Source organism: Euprymna scolopes, chromosome 13 (genome assembly GCF_053919585.1).
Source record: "Euprymna scolopes isolate OS-2025 chromosome 13, ASM5391958v1, whole genome shotgun sequence".
Classification (NCBI taxonomy): Eukaryota; Metazoa; Mollusca; class Cephalopoda; order Sepiida; family Sepiolidae; genus Euprymna; species Euprymna scolopes.
Genome location: NC_136494.1, coordinates 88,504,890 through 88,525,575, shown reverse-complemented (window position 1 = coordinate 88,525,575; position 20,686 = coordinate 88,504,890). Strand labels below are relative to the sequence as shown.

Below are 20,686 nucleotides of genomic sequence, written 5' to 3'. Positions count from 1 at the left end.
CAAAGCGCCTGTTCTATGGTGAAATTACACAAGGAAAGCATCCACAATATAAACCGAGGAAACGCTTTAAGGAAAACAAAGATAATCTTAAAGCTGTTGGTATTGACGTGTCCAGTTGGGAAAGTGCTTCCAATGATCCTAAAAAGTGGCGCTCCTTGGTCTATCATGGCTGTGATAGTTTTAAGAAAAAATATGAGCATGCAAAAATGAAGTGTGATATCCGGAAGAAAATGTCAGATATATCAGGTCTGTTGGAGGATTTCATGCAGAACCACACTTGATTTATGTGATAAAATGACTTTACCCGTTCACATGGAGATCAATCTTTGATGGGGAAAACATTGCAGGGTACAGATGTTCTGTTTGCTCTGTAGTCTGTAAATCGAGTGGAGGTCTGAAGCGTCATATGAGCCTCCACAGTAGAGCAGCACCAGTTGGCATCCCTCAATCTCAGCTTAAGTATGACCTTTGCAACAGATTGTAATAGCAGGGCTGATCTGAGGAGCCACCTTCGTTCCCACAGAAAATAGGAATTGATATATCTTGATCACATCTCCACATGTATATATGTATAAGTGTATATATGTGTATATAAATTTTTAAAAAATTTCAAAAATACATGAAAATGAATGAGTCAACAATAAAACAAGAGAAAGATGGTCTTCTGTCAAGAAGTGACAATCACTATATATACAAAGCTCTGTCTTGTCACGAATAGGCTCCTATATGGGTGACTATTATAGAAAAACGATCACATAATGATAGATGTATCGAGACACAGGAATGGATATGTGATCTGGCAGAACGGTGGTTCATTAAAATTGTGAGGTCTGCGTTTGCGCCTGGTCGACAAAGTATGGAAATAAATTTAAAAATTAAAAAACGTTTACCAATGTTTTTCATATAGATGTACATAATACTTTGATAAGTATGTTTTAACTTAAATAGGGATGGCATAATAAAATTGTGGGGTCTGCGTTCGTGGTTGGCCTCCATAGAGTGGAAATAGGCACAAACTTTAATAAAAACTTCATATCTATCTGCGTAAGTATTCTTTGATAATTATGTTTCAATTTTAAGAAATATGGTATTATAAAATTATGGGGCGTTCGTTCGCGCCTGACCTCCATAGAATAGAGATATGTCACAAAGTTTAACAAGTTTTTTTTAATATAGATCCACAGAATATTGTGATAAGTGTTTCAGTATGAACAGGTATGGTATAATAAATTATGGCGTTTATCTATTTTATTTTTACTTTCATCATATTTTGCTTTGGTTTTGATACCCGCCCCCAAATTCGAAACTATCTCTTTACAGCCCTTCCTTTTCATAACCTATCATACTTTCCTAAATCAGAGTCCATTTTCTGTAGGCTGTTTTTGAACCCAATCAACGGCCGGTACTTTTGCTAGTATATATATAATGTGTAACCTATATCTAAGTTATTCTCTTCAATAATTATTTTCGACAGATAGTGAGCAACATGGGAAAACCCCTTTGTTTAAGTATATTGCGGGATTGGGAGGTTATAGTTGACTCAAACGTCGTGCAGATATGTTATGTCTTTAAGGAAAGTCGCTTTGTTAAAATTAAAATGGTGGTCGTTCTCTATGTGACAAAATATAGCTTTGAGGTCATTGTTTTTCACATCTCTCGTGTTCATATATTCTTTTAAAATTACATTGTGTTTCTACGTATATTGTTCCACAAACAAGGTAGGGTATGGAATATATTTCGGCCTAGATATTAGTGTTGGTATTAGTCATAATTTTACGTGTTAGATCCCTAATTGTTAAAGAGGTTAGTTTTGTTATTTGAATACCTGTCTTATTTAGGTTTTACAGAAATTAAAATATGGACTACCTATATAGAATATCATTCCAAAATTCCGACCTTATATGGTCTACCTAAAAAACAAAAATAGCAATCCAATACGCCCATCATCTCTGGCATTAGCAGCGTCACCCATAAGATATCACGAACCATCGCAAAACTAACCCCATTATTCGGCACAATCAGCAATTCCCATATAAAAAAAACTGGCGATTGTAGTAAAATAAATCAGATTTAGATGTTTAGTTGGAGTATCCGTTAATTATGAACTCATCTAGGGAAGTGGTCGGCCCTATTCCAGTTTCGCTGAGAAAGAATATGTCCGGTTTCATCTCCTGTAATTCAGTTTCAACCTCTGGAATGTTGGAACGTAGATTCCTGATGTTGAAGGAGACATGGTAGTAGGGGTCTACGTTGGATTGATTGTTTTACGGCATATCAACCTTTTCTAGGTCATTTAATGCCGATCCAGTGATTTTGAAGAAAAAGTTTAATAGAACATTTGATTTTTTTTTTTTTTTTTAAAAAGTTTCTATTTAACCCATAGTTGGGACCCTAACAGGTACTACCACTCTGGGTCAGAATAGACCTGGGAACAATGGCAATTAAGGGGTGGCTCCACACTCCAAAGCCCACAAGCTGGGGCTTCACCATCGGATATAGTTTAAGGGCATATCCAGGACCACTGGGTAAAGTGGAATCTGACCAGATTTTGAAGAATAGTTTTTTAATAGAATGTATTTTTTTCTTTCTATTTAACCCATAGTTGGGACCCTAACAGGTACTACCACTCCAGGTCAGAGTGGACCTGGGAGCAATGGCAATTAAAGGGTGACTCCACGCTCCCCAAAGCCCGCAAACTAGGACCTCACCATCAGATATAGTTTAAGGACATATCCAGGACCGGGAAGTAGGGAAAGAAAAAAGGGGAGGGAAGGGGCTGTTTATTTTGTTTTGTTTTTGTAGAACATAAGTTTTACAAAATAGAGTAGAAAACAAAAACAGAAATCGATGTATGTGCATTTCGTCTCAGAAAGCCAATAGGCAGCCTGATCTGGTAGCACCAGGTCTACGTTGGAAGATGGGGTTCTAGATTGACTGGGTAATGAGGCGGACAACGGATGGACAGAGAGATGGAATCCAGTGGACCCTCTGGACTCAGCTGGATGACCTTGACTTCGCTGATCTCGCTCTGCTCTCCCACAAGCAACAACAAATGCAGAGCAAGACCTCTAGACTGACAGTCCACGCTTCTCAAGTTGGCCTCCACATACACCCTAACAAGACCAAGATCCTGAAAATTAATGCATTCAGCAAAAATGCAGTGGAGTTGGGCAACAAAAACTTGGAAGAGGTTGAGACCGTCACATACCTTGGGAGTGATCAACCAGCAGGGAGGAACCGATACAGACATTAAGACCCGTATCGGAAAAGCAAGAGCATCTTTCATAGCCCTCAAGAACATCTGGCGATCCAACCTCATCAACTCTCGCACAAAAATCTGATTGTTCAATTCCAACATCAAATCAGTACTACTGTATGGAGCAGAAACAGAGAACAAGGACCACCATCGGAAGAGTGCAGGCTTTCATAAACTCGTGCCTTTAAAAAATGCTAAGGATCCACTGGCCAACTACCATCAGTAATGCAGATCTCTGGGAGAGAACCAAGTACCAGCAGAAGAGATCAGACGAAGGAGATGGATCGGGCACACCCTGAGGAAACAAACGAATATCGCACGCCAGGCCCTTACCTGGAACCCTCAGGGAAAGAGGAAAAGAGGCCGACCAAAAAACACCTGGAGGCAGACACTAAGCTGACCGGCTACTCCTGGAGGGAGTAGGAGCAAATCGCCCAGCACCGTGGACGTTGGTGGGCAGTTGTGAATGGCCTATGCCTCTCCAGGGGCTCAAGTAAGTTATATTTCCGGATGCAATCTTTTAAATCTGATATTTTAGCCCAATTAATTTATCATTTTATCAACATATTTATTTTATGACTATTTTTAGACGTAATCTTTCAAATCACTACGCTAATTTATTATTTTCCCTGATAAAATCTATATAGGCATCTAATTTACATAAAAAAACATGCGGCTCCTCCACCCAAATCTTCTGACCCTCTCAAAGAAGCCCGCATAAATTGGACGAAACGTTGAGCATTCAGATCCTTCCACCCCCAATCTATTTTCCATATATAGAACACTAAAACAGAAAAATGATTTAGTGTTATATCGTGGAACAGTCTGGACAAGCGACTAACTACTGGGAGGGGGGGGGATTGACGGACTGGAATAAAAATTCATGTAGCATACATTGTGCATGAAAATGTTTACTTTTCTTTTTACAAAATATTTTGAGGAAAAAAAAAATTCACTTAGTATTGCATTTCTATACGAAGCTTAAAACCTTCAAGTGAATTCTAGATATAAAAACTAATTCCATTACACTCAAGACGGCTTAAATTCCTCGTTTTTCATGGTCGGGCTTGCTGGAACTGTACTGAATTTCATAAAGGCTTGTTTCAGACAAATCTGATGAAAAGGAAGTTCAAAACTATTTTAGGTTTTCAAAAGAATACTTCAAAAAGCTGTCTTGCTTCCTATAAAGATCCAGTTGAGATGGTCAAAAACATGCTCTAATGAATCAGGTGTATTATTTAAGCTTTTCAAAAGCACATATCTCTACGGTCATTAGAATGAAAAGGGAGTTTAACAAAAAAAGAAAAAAAAGGCAACTATCAAAGTTATCTTTCCATGTAATCGTCCTTTCTCAGTTTCGTATAAAGTAAAACAACGAAATGAAAATAATTACAAAAAGATATTTGCATATTCGTCAGGTATAAATTCCCAACATAAATCGAAAACAAAAACGGACTCCTGATACTGCAAAAACGTTCAAGTACTACATGATCTTCAGTCGGAACATTTTCAGTCAGAAATACAAATAAAATAGAAAGACTACGTTACAATATTTCTCATAAAATTGTATTATACTGATAATCTACCAGGTTCAAGACTGGACCAGTATCAAAACTGGTGCTAACCAATCTAAAAGGCTGGTCGATAAACAGCTATCTCTACAGCTACTTTTGTGATTATGTAATGTATTTCCCAAATTAGACTTGCCAGTACTCAAACAGGTCAGAGACATTTTGGTTTAAAATCTAAGTTTGACACAAATATCGGAGTTAGTTAAGCACAACCCTAAAAAGTATTTTGTCAAGTTATATATAAAACCTCGAAGCAAAATTTTAGATTTCTAAAACAATTTTGTATAAATGTTTTTGCAAGGTCAATTTCTTCAATTTATCATTTAAGAAAATGAACAGAACCCACTTTATATAAAACTCTTCAGAATATAATAGTTAACATTTTGCAAAATATATTAGAAAAATATTCCTTGCCAACACGTCATGATCAAAGTAACCTTTTGCAGATATTTTATTTATTCGAAAATTTCAATGTTACTGTGTGACATCGAAAAGCAAGATGTGAACACACCTCCATATTGTGTACCACAACGATTAAACAATTAGTGAAATTAATGGGAATTATGGCAAACATCAGGAATCTTCAGAAGAAAGTGATCAACAATTTTGTACATGCGCAGCTTACATCAAATTCCGTCGTGTCCATTTAGAGCATATTTTAAACAGCTTGCTTTTATGCAAATAGATCATGGTAACTTAATTGTACAAAAGTGAACGGCAGAGTAAAAAATATATTTTTTTCATCACCCTATATTACAAAGCATTATAAAATCTTTTTGCAGCCAAACCAAGACCAAAATGACATCTGAATTAAAAGATGTGACGTAAACGTAAGGAAACTAGAACTCAAAATATTTCAGTTATTTAGAAGGAGCGAAATTCAAAGATACCACAGAAATTATGCCCCAAATTTTCAAATATTAAAGAAAAATTTACTGGTTGTGAAAGTAACATTTTTGAAAATATAAATTTAGATATAAAATTGCAAAATACAATACTATGTATTGCACATATGTCATGGAAAACTTGTATGCAAAATACAAGTTATACATTTGTGGAATATGGTCCATGCCATTATGAGAAAAATGTGTACATATGTCAGGGTATTGCATATAATAGGATTTACACATGTGCAACTCAGATCAGGTTTCTTTGTGTCGAATTGCGCAGATGTAAAAAAAAAAAATCGTGTATATATATATAAGGCGGAATATAAAGTTAATGATAAAAGATAACGCCATACACAAAATGCCAATTTTATCCTTTCCAAGATAAAACAATATTCCTGCATCCTGCTAAAATAAATGAAAAAGGATGGGTAGAATTAACTAAATGGTCTTGTTTAGAAACAAAAAGATTTTATTTTACAATAATACCCAACAGGGAGCATATACAAGGTTACATAATTCATCATGCAGTTATGAAGCATTAAAACAATGCATCACTTAATAGATACAGGTAAAAAATAAAAAAAACAATGTTAGTGCATACAACAACCATAAAAAATGTTTCAATAATCCAAAATTATCTGAAAACAGCCAATAATGTTCATGTTTTAAATATAAAAGGCAATTACAATGGTTTCACAAACGGGATAATTATAATGAAAATTAAAATTCCGATGGCGTTCTTAAACGCCCGTCTTATTACCCTGGCCATTGGAATCAAGAAAATTAAAGATGGTGACCAACAAAGCTAGGAGGGTTATCTCCTTTGTAGTTTTATAAATTATTCATCAGTCCTATTTTCCATCATTTCCCGAACTAGATATATCTACAGCCTATGTGCTTAATATTAACATTTTGGTAGTTGCTTCTCCGTTGTTGTGTTTAAGAAAGCATGTTAGATTATCAATATTTAGATTGAGATATGTACTTTTAGCAACGTTTTATTTCAAAATTCATATTGAAATGTAATTGCATATTTTGTCCTTTTACCTTGTTGACAAAGTATACACGCGTATTATTGTAATTGCCAAGATATTGCAGTTTTTGTAAAATGTGATTAGTGTACGTGATTACAGTCCTCCATATATTAACGTAATCTTAGGCAGGGTTTAATGGACATTTTTCAGATTGAGCGATAAATTTGCATCTTATTTGTAGAGGAATTTCATTTCCTTCCTTTTCAAAGAGGGTCTTCAGGGCCGTGCAGAAAACAGTGCGAGTTTGTGTCAAATTGTTCCTAATTTTTGAAGTAGGATATTATTGCATCATAAAAACCAGATTAGTTCGGTTTACGGCATATCAACCATCTATGGGGTATTTAATACTAATTAAAGTTGGCAAATGAAATTGCATAGGCTAGATAATTATGTATTCTAGAATACATTGTAAAAATTCATTCTAAGAGTAATTCTGAGAAGATTGCATCATTTAAAAACAAAAACAAAACGCCTACAATACATTGCTCTAAGAAAATTGTATACAGATGATAGCCTTATTCACATTGATTCTGGCAATTAGATAGGGCCTCTCCGATCTTTCTAGCTGAAAGGGTCAAAGTGAAATTGCTCAGTCATCAGAATCGAATTTTAATGCATTAGGGTGCAAACCCCCTATTTTCGTGGTGGTGGTGTAAGGGTCGTAGCGATTTGCATGGAGTTTCAATCAGCAAATTCATAGTCCTTCATCAGAATGAAGTTTCAATGTAAATGTCAATTTCCTATAAGACAGAAATTCTTATTTTTCTATAGTCTTATAAAGATTGTAAACATGTAGATACTTCGTTTGTTTTCGATAAGTTGAAACAGTTTCTTCAATTCATTTCGGATCTTATTCAAGCATTCTTATAATCTACGGATGTGCGTATATTTTGATTGTCAGCAAATCATTCACATGCAGTGACCAATTGATTACAGAATCGAGTTTTGTCACAATGCTATTTTGATCCTGAAAAGGGTCGCTAATAAGATACTTTTAATCCGTTGTTCAGCTTATGTAAAAAAAAAAAAAAAAATTAGTTTCTGCTGATACTTTAAACTTCTGGATTTCTAAAGATGTTTGGACTGGAATGTTCCAAGCTTTTCAATCCAAGGTCTCGGATCTCAATTCTGTATTCTCCAAAAAAGAATTCTAATGCTTCTTTTCTGAAATCCGATTGCAATTCTAGTTTTCGATTCGATTTAAAAAGTACTATGATAGCCTTCCATTGAGCACCCTTTTCTACACCTTACATATGCAGGTTGTTTCAAGTTATTGAAACGTGTTTTGATAGACTTGAAACAGGTTTTAGTGGGACAAGTGTTTGATTATATTTTCCGAGTTTGAATAAAGATATTACTATGGTTTACCTCTAGAGATTTCTAACTTTTCTGCAGAATCATTGTTTTATATAGAAAGGGTACCCTGGGGATGATTGAATTCGTTAGAAACATCGTCATGACAAAGCGGCGTGAGTTTCCGTAATAAATTCATAGAATTCCCTTTTCGTAAAGACGGATTATATTAATTGTATCTTGAGAGTTGAAAGAGTTTCGTAATGCTTATTTTTGGTACAAGTTCTGCGAGGTGTCATCTACGATTTTTATTATACTCCGATTTTTCTTTTTGTCAGATGCATTGGGTTTTTTCAGCTATCTTGTTCTCATAGGGTTTTGGCTTCAGTTTTTTTTTTTTTAATGAATCATTTTCAGTTATTGATTCCTTGATAATTCAAAGAAGCTTAGTCCTTATTGTCTAAAAAAAAAAATAAATAAAAATAAAAACGGAAAAGGGCAATTGTACGAGTACTTTCATCACGTACTATTTCAATTATCTCGGACAGTCTTGAAACAGTTCAACTATTTATATTGTATGGGGGGGTATAATTTTTTTATGTAAAATTGAGCATTTAAGCGTTTTTGCAAAGGTGATTAGATTGGGTGATCTTTTTGATATTTTATTTTTGGTTCTAGTGTTGTGTGACATTTGTTGTGCGCATTTTGGCCCTTCAATTATATTTCTTCCTTGATATGGAGGCATTTCTTAAAATAACATTAAGTATTTATTTCTTCATCTGCCGTGATGTACCTTTCACATGTAAGCCATGAATGTAATTTGATGGCACCGCTCTATTGCGGAATATAATCTTGTTGCTGGATGCAAGTATGTGGTTTTAGAAGCAAGAGTTATTTTTCCAAATGTGGCATTTTTTTCTACTTCTCCCTATTTCCTTTGACTAATTAAACTCCCAACCATTTTGTTTGAAGATTTTGATAATGATCTTTTTCTGATTGGATGGAACAGATGGTCGTGCATAGCGTTGATAAAATTGCAAGCATGTTCTTGCCCACGAGGATTTGCTTTTGTAAATTTTACTATTCATCATTAGCCATGTAACACCTGATGCTCCATTAGTATTTAATTTTTGTTGCATATTAAAATTTTTCTCATTTGTTATTAGCAGATATGCATCATTCTTACAAATCATTTGCTACTTAAAAATTCTAACCGAATGCTTTTAAGAATTTTCATAGTTTCTTTAAGATCGATTATTTGTATTTCTGCCATGTTTCTTCTTGGAATATTGTCAAGATACTTAAATTCTGACGAGGCTTTTAGCTTCTGGGATAATGTTGAAAAGTAAACTTCCATGAGTAAGGTTTCTTTCCCGAAACTGCCTTTCTATGAAACAATACCATGAGACTACTTTCCAGGTTACAAATCTAATGGAATTAAATTCTTGTTGATCCGCGTTTACTCCAAGTCTTCAATTACATGACATTCATTTAATCAAGAGGCGTTTGGGTCTTGATAAGTAGTGCTAAAAAATAAATTTCAGTTCCTCTTTATATACTTAAGGTATGCAATTTGTCCCCTAGTTTACTATTCATGCTATAAATACGTCAATCAACTGTATAAAATAGTAGGAGGTACAATTTTTTATGATCATGGTTTCCATTAAGCATACGACATCCAAACATTTGGAGGAAAAAATCTGTCCACAAAGATTTGTTTTTAATATTCTATTGAAATATTGTGTTACGCATGATTTAGCTTTATTTTGGTTTGTTATGAGATCTGATATAATTGGAATAATTGTTATGTTCTTGTTTTTTATGAGGAGATTGTATTTTTGGAGCATATTATTTTGGTATTCAACATTACATTTGGCATTTTCTGATAACTACTGTAGTTTTTGTAACATTTAGTTCATCTTGTTTCAACATTTGTTGCTTGAATTTATCTCCAGCTTCATATAAAGCATTTCATAGGCAGTTTTGGAAATTTGATTATTCATTTGGATTCACTTGCAAGTATTTCAATTAAATCAAAGGATTCCTCTCTTGTTGGTCCACTATGTGGGGGTTGTTATTGTTATAACAATTTTTTCTGTGAAGGTTATATTGTTTGTGCAAATTGCCTAATTTCACTTTCCCCTTTGTAGAGGTCACATATCCGAGAATTCAAGATGTTTTCCATAACTTTTTTCTCAGCGTTCATCTTCAGTCTGAAATGGATCTTTGTCACACACATGTTCCCTGCATATGTCTTGTCCCATCCACATGTCTCATTTGAAAAATGATCGGAAATTATGTGCATAGGCTTGAGCTTCAATAAAAATCCACTTGCATTTCCTGAGGAATTGCGATTGAACTGAATGTTTTGTATATTTCTTATGTCGATTGTTTTCTGTTCAGCACTTGTCAATGTCACATTTTCATTTTTTTCCTTTTGTCACCAGATTAACATTAAGCTTTTACTGTCATTGGATAAACCTGATAAGAGGCGACAATCTGCCTCTACTTAAAAATGGCATATTTGCAAAACTCATGTGTTAGAATCGGATTCTGATAATTGTCCGACGCTTGCCCTTTTGCTTAAAATTTTCTCTTGTATTTTCCCGAGCTCCAATACAAAGTCCAACTTAACTTTGGTATTTACCAAAGGTGGAGAGAATATCCTATTCAGTTTGGTTGAAAAGAGGAGACTGACCAATATACATTCCAGAAGAGAATTTAGCATTTGCGAATTTTAGAAAATTCAGATACTGGTGCTGGCACAAGAAATAGTGTTCATTTTATTTACATGATTGACCCGTAGCCATCGGTTTCAAATATGGATGAGGAAAAGTGAAAGGCGGTTGATGTTTTGATAGAAGAATCAAACAATAATATAGTTGGAAATCTATAAATAACATGGCATGTGACCAGCTGATTGACAGTAGTGGCTAGACACTGTTAGATGTTGTAGTGTAGTGTTTCCTGTCATTTGTGGACGACCAGGCACCAGAATTATAAGGCATAATTAGTCATTATCCATGACAATCCGGTTCCTGCATTTCGATGATATGCAGTTGGAAAATTCTTGACTCCAATGGACAAGGTTGAAAGAGTTAAAAATAAACAAAAAAAAATAGATCTGGGAAAGATGGTCTTTAGGTGAAGGAGGTATAAGTTTTAGTATAAGAGACAGGTACGATTACTCCGGACCAAAGTGGACCTGGGAGAAATGGTTAAGATACGACTCCACACTTAAAATCTCCAAAATTCGGAGCCTCAGCACTGGACTGACTAAGATATCCAAGACCGAGGAAAAACATTTTCGTTTGAAAGACCGATTAAGAGGAACCCGGATTTCCTTAAAAGTAAAAAAAGTTCACTAAATTTAGATCAATTCAATACTTTCATGGTTCAATAGACAGAGTTAATTTTTATGGAAAAATATAATTTGACATTAAATATAATTTTATTAATATTTTTAATTAAAAATGTAGTTTTTTCTTGACATTGAAAATTCTTAATTTTTCTTAAAAAAAACAAACAAACAAAAAAAAGACCGCTGCTAATATATCAAAGCATTTTACAATGGAAACCATTTGAATAAAGCCACCGAGAAAACTATCTTTGATGAATTATAAACGTTATCACTGACGAGTCTAGTTTTCAGAAACTAGACTTAATTCACATATGCAAATAACGGATATTAATTGAACAAAGATCACTCCAAACTTTTAAGTTTTGATTTGTGAGAACATTTGATTAAATACAGGGAGTCTCAAAGTGTAGTCGTCTTTCTATTATTGGCTAGATAACGCTGTTAATTTAGTTTTAAAATTTGCAAACATTTTATTGCATTTGTTTATATTCATGAAGCTTTTATCGACATTTTTAATGCGAGTAGACGCGTACAATTCTTTTAGATATCCTGTATATTCTTGAGCATCAGCTAACATTCAGGTTTCTTTTAAACGACACGACTTTGGGTGATTTGTTTACCTCACGTTATTTTCCGTGCAAACAAGATGGACCATACTTTTACGAATTCGTAGCAAGAGATTGGGAAACAGGTCGGAACCCGATCAACGTTAGTTGGGTCAATCCAGGGAGATGGTATTTTTCGAACGACCGAAACCATCAATGAAGTGGGAAGACATCACTGATATGTTCCAATCGTTTCAGAATGTACATTTTTTTCAACGTATATAAATAATTAAAAACTTTTTGTAATGACGTATGGAGAATAAATCTGTAACTTTTCAACGTCCAAATAAAAGTGGTTAAAAAGGGTTGTACGCAAGTGGATCCATACAGACCCTCCCCTCGGAAACGCTGCATAAAAATATTTCGTAAACCAAATGTCTTTCTGCTTAAATACCAAGTTTGAAGAACTCCAAAAATCTCAGAATTAAGCAAGCCGGATTTCGAGGCCAATGTTCTCACATTTCATGGCACCACACTTCAAGTACATCGCTCGACCACCCACCTTCACAGGTTCTCGTCAAACTGCACTTCAGTATCTTTATCTTCTATTTTGAACACAATATTTTCTCACAGCAACTATTACGAAAGCCTTTCAAACTTAAAAGCTCCGGACAGTCAGACATATGTCCTATAAAAAGGTACTGGTACGTCCTGCTATAGACAACTGCACCTGCATATATTTCATGTTATACTTATTGCAAGTGTACTATCGAAAGTTTTTTCTTCCAAGATATGGCGTAAAGATATCGTGCTGATAACCATTAAAGAACTCCAAACTAGGAAAATTTTAATGAAGACATCTAAATACGAGATCCCACTGACCAGCTAAAACAGGTAAATTCACAACGAATAATGCACATATCGATTCCATAAAGCTTAAAATTGTGTGTGTACACGAACCTTACTACCGTTTCATATCTCAATCTCTACACCAATACACGAACTAGTAGAAACCTTCAACGAATTAATCATTATCTCACCCTTACCTACAATGTAAAATCCTTAGAACACTTACTAGATATGCTTTATTCCGTACAGACTAATAAGTATTAGCTTCCCTGAATCCATTTACAAATGTGCCAATACACGAGGCTTAAACTTTACGTATTAAATTATAACTAAACCCGCATTCAAAATAATCTACCACTATGTACACTAATTTTTGCCCCATGAGGTCACCTTCCATGGCTCTAATTGAAGTTTACAGAGATCGACAGTCTCAATTGGATCGGCTTTCAACCAGTTCTGAATTCTACATGTTCAATCCAGATACAAACTTCTAATAGTATTTCTAAACTATACGTTAGGTGTGTTGATATTTTGAAAAAGATTAGCTAACCTACCCTTAAGATATTTAAAAGTGGTCGATATTTCGCGTGAAATTTAGTACAAAATAAAATTCCTTTCCTTAACATAAAAGCCGATACAGTTCATGAGGTACCCATACAAAATAATCTAAAAGCAAAGATTCAAGCCTACTTAATTTTAAAGGTGACTGCCCTTACAGATCCAGCATTGTAAAGTTACTACCGTACCTAACTCAGCATATCCTATGCGACACTTACCGACATTATACCGTAATTAATAGCTTCAAACTACAGTGTTAGCATCATTAACTGCAAACGACGTTTATGACATACCCTAAGATTGGCCCTAGAGGGAATCAACAATCAAGTGCTCCAATGGGCTCCTGATGAAATAAAACGGAAACCGACTAAAGAGATTTGATTGCAACAAAGAAACTGGAGGGACGCTGTGGATCTGGCTTCTGATCTAAAATGATCAGATACTTAAACTGCCTCACGTGTCCCAAGATGCAGGAGTTACTAAAGCTAGATCCATCAGATTAAATACTCTAATCGCCATAACTAAACACAAATTAATTTTATTATAACTAGATACACCCTAATTATAAGTAGACGAAAAACTAATTCCCCTACTGACGAAAACTATGGTCAATCATAGCTGACGTAACTAAAAACTAGTAATGCCATATACATAATCAAATGGAAGAATGCGTTTCTGCAAACACATATAGATATGACTAGAACTTTTTTTAAACCTTTATCAGGGCCGGAATATCCCTCAAGTATAAGTGAATCTGAAATAGAAAAAATAAAGTATCTCTCGTCATTTCACCTCTTAGCTCCTTCCACTAACATTCAATCAAATAGGACAAAACTTCTGAAATATATTCAACTGCCATCTGTGCAGTTTCAACTTGCTACTTATACTTTCCCATTATCGAAACTATTTTAGCACGTTAACCGACTCTCGGTCAAGTTCATTCTAAGTGGATATATTAAAATTATTTCAGAAGTTCTTAATCGACCTCGGCAATAAATTCAGGTTTATGACTTCACTCAGGATAGTTGGAAACGTTTGCAAATACGAGTTCGTACTCACACTCGAGCCCAACATTTGATCGTTTGCATGTCGACTAAAAATTGGATAAGGAAAATTTTTTTCGTATTGTTTAATATTTGATTTGCATTACAACGGAAAAGTATTTGCTTATTACCTCATTACTACCTCTTCTACAGGCACATGAGAACATTTTAATTCTGGTCTCAGATGTGTATATAATGTTTGTCTTCACCATCGCCACCATGTTGCATCAATGTGGATGTTTTACAAGTATTTAGAAATATTTACAATTCATTTTAAATTTATTTTCCTTTATTAATAAAAAGTTCACAACTTTCATTTAAAACTGGAATGCAACTCTTAAGCTACGGAAGTTATTTTGCGCTGAATTTCCTTGGACCACATGTTGGATTTAAGAAAGCATAAGACACATCCATAGTGGTCTTTGTAAAAAGTTAGGATATTCGATGTATCTTGAATACTATGAGACTAATGTTCTGACCAAACAAGCATGAGATGCCTTCAATAAGTTTCCAGGCTTTTTTGTATGGGCACTTATTGATAACACATGAAACTACTCCCTTTCGAAGTAATCTGCTCTGGCTGCAATGCACTTCTACTGTTCAAATTCTGGAAGCCGTCATGGAAGTCTTTCTGTGAGCCTGTCAAAGACCCTCGTAACAGCATCTTTCATCTCAATTGTCTCATAAGGACAGCCTTTAAGGTTTTCCTTGAGCTTAGAAAAAAGTCCCAGGGAAGGTGAGAAACCGTCTTGATTCCCATCTTGGTCGAAGTCTGACAGAGTTATGTACTGCACTCTTGGAATAAAGTGTCGAAACTTTATTCAGTTTATCATGAAGTGTGTACAGTTTCTACACAAACTGCAGATATTGTCTAGACACATGATTCCCTATCCATTAAATTCTAAATTAGGCCAATCAACTCCGATGTTCAGACTTCCATACTCCTCTCACCTCATCACTGACTCCCTGCTTTCCTTGAATCTCCTATGCTACTTAAAAAGCGATGCTCGATTCATGCAAGATGGTCCAAAAGCAGTCTGATCATTTCATTTTCCTTTCATTTTTTTCCAAGTTTAAAACAGAATTTTATTGTCTATCGTTCTTCTAAAGTGTCCTCACGTCCAGATTACATTTTTGACATACTAGCTGTGACAATCAGGCTTTAGGTGTATTCTAATTCCTGCTGTAGCTGTTCATTTGAACCTGAAATAAAAAATGTTAATCATAAGATGAATAGTAATAAAATACTATATTTTCAAGAGTCTACAATTTTTAAATGCTTGTACAAAAAGTTGAAACACAGACATGACAAAATAAGCAGCAATATCATTTTCCTTAAAATTAATATATGCTTATTTATATTTATAGATAAGTGCTGTAATATGTTAAACGCAATATTAATGAGATACTCTTAACATTGAAGCATGCCATGAACCAAATGAGCATCAGACCTATCAGAATTTCTGCAAGGACAAATTGTGGATCAACCTGAATGTGGTCATAACACAAAATAGCAGGAAATCTTAATCACAAGAGAGGACAAAATACACAAATCCTTATCCAGGTCGCCCCAGGCCCTTTGAAAGAACCTTGCATCTTGTGAAAAATGAATAGCCTCCTCGGTGCAAAGCCTCTAACATTGCAACAAGTTGGTATCGGTTCCAGAATAGCTGAGGGGTACCTCTAAAAGTTAAACTACTATAGTAGAACTGTAAGGACACTTCATCCTGCCAATATCAAGCACAGAAAAGATTGGGCTCGTGAGATGGTGGAGAGACCTATGACCTTTTGGACTAATGTTATCAGGACTTACATTATTTCTCCAGCAATTGAACAGTATGGGTATGAAGGCTCTGTAGCCAATGCTGGAATATAGGTTTCTCGGTTATGGTATGGGGTGTAATTTGGAGTAATGATCGCTCAAACCTGGCCGAGTGTGAAAGATTCAGATAAATGTTTCAATATTACAATATTCTTGTGATAGAATAAACAAACTTAACAGCGTATTTCTGGAAAACTCCTCTGCTAGGGCGACCACATTTGAATAAAAATGGGATTAATAAACTTCCTTGGTCAAGTCCGTTCTCCCCACTCTTACCTCTGTTGTATCTCACTGTTTCTATGCGGTGCAGCCTCGTGCGGTGTTCGGCACTAAAACTGCCTTCCCAGCTTTTAAGAAAGATACACTTCCCACACTACAAAAAAGTTTAGTTATATGTCAATTTAAATGTCATAATGATGCTGACTATGTGGGTCGTACGTTTTAACGGCTGGGAGGCAGATTGGCACAACATGTCCCTGCGTGTTTTCAAAAGTCCAGAAGGTCTAGAATAAAAACATTGAACACAACCAGGCGTTCACAGAACACTTCTGGGTATTTACGGAGCACATCCGGGCGCTCACCGATTCATGAGTCATCAGTTGGTGCGCACTTGTGTACAATGCGAAAACAGCAATCCTAATATGCTTCACATGTTTTATTGTAATACAAGGTTCGTTCCAAGCATCAATATTTTGGAAACCGTAACTGTACTAATGCGCAAACCATCGCTCTGTAGGCAAAAGGAGCCGCTGCATAAATTAGACCTGTTTAAAGAGGTGATTTACCGGGAAAATATGCCTACATTGCGTCATTTGTTTCTGCACTTATTTGCAGGCAACTTTTTAAAATTTTGTCCTAGGTTCTGAAATATGGACGATATATCACTGGTTATTCATTCATTTAATTCACCGTGTAGTTTTATTTATTGTTTTGGTTTCACCCCTCCATTTTTCAATTGTGTAAATTGTTTTATTTTAATCGCTGCCGACGTAATCTCTTGATAAGTGTCGGACGAAAAATACCTCGAGGTTCTTTATTATTTTAGTCGAATAGTCTTGGCTATTTTTAGTGTATTTTTCTCCCTGCATCGATTTTCTCCAAAATTCTAATGACTCCATTTATACTTTTTAAAACTAAAAGTTTGTACATCAATATATATATATATATTATATATATATATATATATATTAGTCCTGGCCAAAATCATAAGACCACTTCAGTAAGCGTTCACGCATAATATCAAAGTTTTAATCAAACAAATGGTTGAAACCATTGCTAAAAGGGAAAATATGGAAAAATATCTGCTTGATTCGAAACCTTAACCCTGATCTAATTTTTTAAAAAACAAAATTTTTCACCTGGTCAAAATAATAAGACCAATTTAATAAAATCGGCTAGTTTTGAAAAATGAATACGAAAAGCTTTCTATGTTACAAAAAGCAACTTGTAAGTGGATTAAAAAAAAAACAAAAAAAAAAAAACATCTTACTAAATTATAAATGGCAAAAGGGAAACCATTATCAGAGTTCGAGAGAGGAAGGATCTTTGAGCTTAATAGGGGTGGACTCTCCCATAGATCCATTGCAAACGAAGTGAATCGTAGCAAAACGGTAACATTTAAGAAATCCAGATCAATTTGGGCAGAAAAAGAGTCAAGGTCGACCAAAAAAATATAACCCCCTCACTGGATCGCTGTATCAGAAGTTAAAAAACTCCAGTATGAGCTCAAGTCGATTGAAAAGCCAAACAGCAGCAGAATGTAGTCCTAAAACCATCAGAAGGCATCTGAAAATGAAGGGGGTTTCAATCAAAGCGACTGCAGAAACCACGTCTTCTTGAACAGCACAAAACTAATCGACTAAAATATGCTGCCAAATACCAGACTTGGGATGAAGAGAATTGGGAAAATGTAATTTTCTCCAATGGGAAAAAGTTTAATCGAGATGGTCCAGATGGATTTCAACACCATTGGCATGATAAAAATTTGCCCAAAGACTTTTTCAACTCGGCATAGTGGAGGAGGGTCTTTAATGATCTGGGGTACTTTCGTCAGCTGGGACCCTAAAGTTGTAAGCAGGGAAAGGCCGGCAAACATCATTGAAGTACATTTCAATGCCTGAAAATGCTTCTATCAGGACTGAAGGTCCACGTCTGTGTGGAAGAAATTGGATTTTCCAGCAAGACAACGCTGCTATAGACACTTCTCGACAAGCACGAGAATACTTTTCAAATAATATAGAATTGTTAGATCATCCAGCATGTTTTCCAGACCTCAATCCAATTGAAAATCTTTGGGGATGGATGGCAAAGAAGTGGTCAAGGATGGAACCCAGTATGATTCGATAAAGGAACTTTCTGATTCAGTTTTCAGTAGATGGGATAAAATTCCTTCGCAATTAATAAACTTAGTTGCAAATATGCCGAGAGAATTTTTGAAGTAATTCGTAATAATGGAGGCTATACTAAATGCCGAGACCCTTTTTAGTAATTTATAATTGCCTTTTGTTAGATAAATTATCAGTGATCTTATTTTGATCAGGTGAAAATGTTTTTTAAAAAATTATTAGACCAGGGTTAAGGTTTCGAATCAAGCAGATTTCATTTTTTTTCCAAAAATCTTTTGGACTGGGAACCCATTTCCCCTCGTCTTGCCCGAATTCGGCTAAAAGGAGTTATCCACAACGTATGTCATCGCAGTCTATGCACCCACGCTAGACTCAGCCGATGCTATAAAGGATACCTTCAACAACGAATTACAAGCTGCCGTCAACGGAACCGCCGCCGGCGACATGTTTGTCATAGCAGGTGATTGGAATGGCAGAACTGGCAAGGCGGATGCTCAAACAAGATCTACGCTGGGCCCATTTGGCGTCGGGAATAGCTGTGCCAATGGCAAACGTCTCATCTGAACAATCACCTCATTGTCTCCAATACGAAGTTTCAGCATCCAAATCATCTGGTGACGTGGTACTCGAATGACGGTGTCACGGCGAACCAGATAGATTACATTTTGATATGCAAACGCTGGGTAAGCAATATGCGTGACTGCCGCGCTTACAGAGGTGCTGAAACAGGAAATACCCATGGATCGGATCATGTCCCTGTTATAGCCAAGCTCACAATGCGACTGAAGGCCAACTAACACGTTTCCCGTCAAAAACGTCTTGATATCACGAAGCTGAAAGTAGACGACACTGCGACTCAGTTTAGACTGGACCTACGCAACCGATTCAATGGTTTACAACCAGAAGAATCGGTGGAAGAAATATGGAAAGCACTCAAAAAGGACGTCACTGAAGCAGCGGCCAACACCGTGGGTTTCACAAAACTTTGTCAAAAGGACTGGATCTCAAGTCGAACGGTGAAATTGGGTGAGGAGGCTAAACGTGCCAGACTCAACGGAGATGCCAACTATCGTCGCCTTTGCCGAGAAACAACGCACTCTGCCCGCAATGTTTACTGGCACAATATTGCAACTGACATGGAATATGCGGCCTCGGTAGGGGACTCCTGCAAGTTATATCAACTATTGAAGTCCAGCACACAGACGAGGTCATCCGTGAGCGAATCCATCCACAGCAGTGGAGGTGAAATCATTACCGAGCTAAACGCACAATTGGATCGGTGGCACGAGCACTTCCGTGAACTCCTGAACCATCAGACTCCACCTACAATACCAGGTCAAAACACCCCCACTGCTGCAGATCTCTACGATTGCTCGTCGGATACCTCCAGCCATGAAGAAATCAGAGCCGTCATTGCCAAGTTGAAGAATAACAAAGCTCCAGGCGAGGACGGTATCCCGGCTGAGGTCTACAAGACCGGAATCGATGAATTAACCCCTCGCCTACACCAGCTGATTTCTGAGATTTGGAATAGTGGGGAGATTCCCCAAGATTGGAGTGACGCCATTCTTCTTCCCCTTTTTAAGAAGGGTGACAAACGGACATGTAGTAACTACAGAGGCATCAGCCTTATAGATGTCGCTGCCAAAGTCTTCACTATCCTCATTCTGAGACAGTTTCAATACGAAAGGGACAGAAGGACTCGTCCTAACCAATGCGGATTCCGACCTGGCCGCGGATGCGTCGACCAAGTATTTACGCTGAGGCGAGCCTTGGAACAGCGCTGGTGCTACCAACAACGTACAATCGTATGCTTTATCGACTTCGCTGCCGCTTTTGACTGTCGACCGCGGTACCCTGTGGAGAGTGATGGAAGCAGATGGTATCCCCCCGAAGCCACTCAACTTGATCAAGGCCTACTACCATCGGACTCGCACGCGTGTCCGCTGTTATGGCCAGGACTCCTCTTTCTTCAACGTCAGCAGTGGTGTCCGCCAGGGATGCGCGCTCTCGCCCACCCTTTTCAATTACGCTATTGATTGGATCATGGAGCAGGCGCTGCCTGGATATCCTGGCGTCGTGGTAGGGCGTAACTTTCATCTCACTGATTTGGACTACA

At 36.4% G+C, this 20,686-nt stretch overlaps 1 protein-coding gene across 1 annotated transcript; it reads left to right on the top strand.

Moving 5' to 3' along the window:
• The first annotated feature begins 3,722 nt into the window (after window positions 1-3,722).
• Window positions 3,723-20,606, top strand: LOC145292295 (uncharacterized). Its single transcript, XM_080138620.1, has 2 exons — window positions 3,723-3,749; window positions 19,401-20,606. Exons 1-2 carry the CDS (start codon window positions 3,723-3,725, stop codon window positions 20,604-20,606), a joined length of 1,233 nt encoding a protein of 410 aa, XP_079994746.1.
• The last annotated feature ends 80 nt before the right edge of the window (window positions 20,607-20,686 follow it).

What these genes read in the sequence shown, in the direction of transcription:
- LOC145292295 (XM_080138620.1), top strand. Translation starts at nt 3,723, where the DNA reads ATGGCCTATGCCTCTCCAGGGGCTCAA. An exon ending in ATGCCTCTCCAGGGGCTCAA is followed by an intron (nt 3,750 to 19,400) that starts GTAAGTTATATT and finishes GATATCACGAAG; the next exon opens with CTGAAAGTAGACGACACTGC.